The sequence below is a fragment of the Myotis lucifugus genome, unplaced genomic scaffold (genome assembly GCF_000147115.1).
Source record: "Myotis lucifugus unplaced genomic scaffold, Myoluc2.0 scaffold_1066, whole genome shotgun sequence".
Taxonomy (NCBI): domain Eukaryota; kingdom Metazoa; phylum Chordata; class Mammalia; order Chiroptera; family Vespertilionidae; genus Myotis; species Myotis lucifugus.
Window position 1 is genome coordinate 11,301 of NW_005872114.1, and position 1,457 is coordinate 12,757.

At 58.1% G+C, this 1,457-nt stretch overlaps 1 protein-coding gene across 1 annotated transcript in view; it reads right to left on the bottom strand.

The window, feature by feature from the left end:
* ICMT (isoprenylcysteine carboxyl methyltransferase) overlaps nt 1-191 on the bottom strand; it is a 6,128-nt gene extending 5,937 nt beyond the window's left edge. Inside the window, exon 1 of the mRNA XM_014449197.2 lies at nt 164-191. Coding sequence (XP_014304683.2) covers nt 164-191 — 28 coding nt within the window. The remainder of the gene's footprint in view (nt 1-163) is intronic.
* Between the last annotated feature and the right edge of the window lie 1,266 nt (nt 192-1,457).

Consider the following 1,457-nt stretch of genomic DNA (forward strand, 5'->3'; position numbering starts at 1 on the left):
CCCTCCCTATCCCGCCCCGCCCCCTCTCGCGGCCCCGCCCGCCGGCCTCCCGGAGACTTACTGACCAGCGCGGCGGCGAAGTCTCCCCCAAACTCCAGAATCCCGTGCAATATGAAGCGACCCCACCCTCGGCGGCCCCGCGCTCGCCCCCCAAAATTCTCACCTGCCGCCGTTAGCGGGGCCGACCCCATCCTCCACGTCCAGGGGTCCGCACGCAGGGACCGAGCGCGGTGACCACCCCCCGCCCCCCGGTGGAGCCCACGCAGCGCCGCCTCGGGGATACTGCCCTTGGGCACCCTAAGCGCGGATGACCGCCCACTTGGCCGATGGCGGAGCAACCAGGATTATGTGACTTTTTTAAGAGGCAGAAACTAGAACCTTACAGTGTGATCTTGATTTCACTTGGGCAAAACAGAATCATTTCTGTGAGCCTGGGAAAATGAGTGAAATAGAAGCCAAAGTTACCTAACAGCGGTTATCTTCCGGTGGTAAAACTCCGGGCGACTTCAGTTTTCTTCTTTAGAGGTTTTTGTATTTTCCATATCGCCCACAATCAACTTATAGTACTTTTTAAAAAATATATTTTTATTGATTTCAGAGAGGAAGGGAGAGGGAGAAAGAGAGAAAGACATCAATGATGAGAATAATCCATCCGCTACCTCCTGCACGCCCCACATTGGGGATCGAGCCGGCAACTCTGACATGTGCCCTGACCAGGAATCGAACCCTGTTCTCCTGGTTCATAGGTCGACGCTCAACCACTGAGCCACATCGGCGGGGCAACAAATTACTTTTATAATCAGAAATTGTCCTCTAAAGGGTTAAGAGTCCCCCCCCCCCACCTCCCCCGGGAGCTAAGAAGCAATGGTGGAGGAGAAAGGCACGTGAACAAAGGACTAGAAAAGACTGGTGGGTGGGAGTGGGGCAGCAGCAAGTAAGGATGGAGAGAGAGGGACCCCAGGGAGGGATCATGGGTGGGAGGGCCGCAGGTGAAGAGTCTGCGTGGGAGAGATGCTGCCACTAGGTCTTGGGGCCCTGGGGAACCGGCAGCCTGCCTGCCTGCCGCTGGAAATGAGAACAAGGGCGTCTAAGGGTAGGAAGGCGGGGAGGGAGGCACAGAGGCAGGAGGAAGCGAGCACGTGGCAGGATAGGGGACAGGCCCCCGGGGAGCTGGAGCCCTGAGTAGCGGGCCAGACATCCCTGAGGCCGGGCGGGCTGCGAGCTGCTGTCACTCATCCAGGTCCTACCCTCCTCTGTCCCCACAGGACCTGTCAGGACGCCTGGGCTCAGGGAAGGATGGAGCCTGGGCTGGAATCCGGGCCCGGTGCCGCTGCGGTCCCGCTGTGTGACCTCGGGCAAACCAACTCTTACAGTTTCTGTTAAATGTTTCTGTAAAAATCAGGGGATCCTGACTTCACAGTCAGGCATCGCTAACGTTCCGTAAGCCTGATGCCATG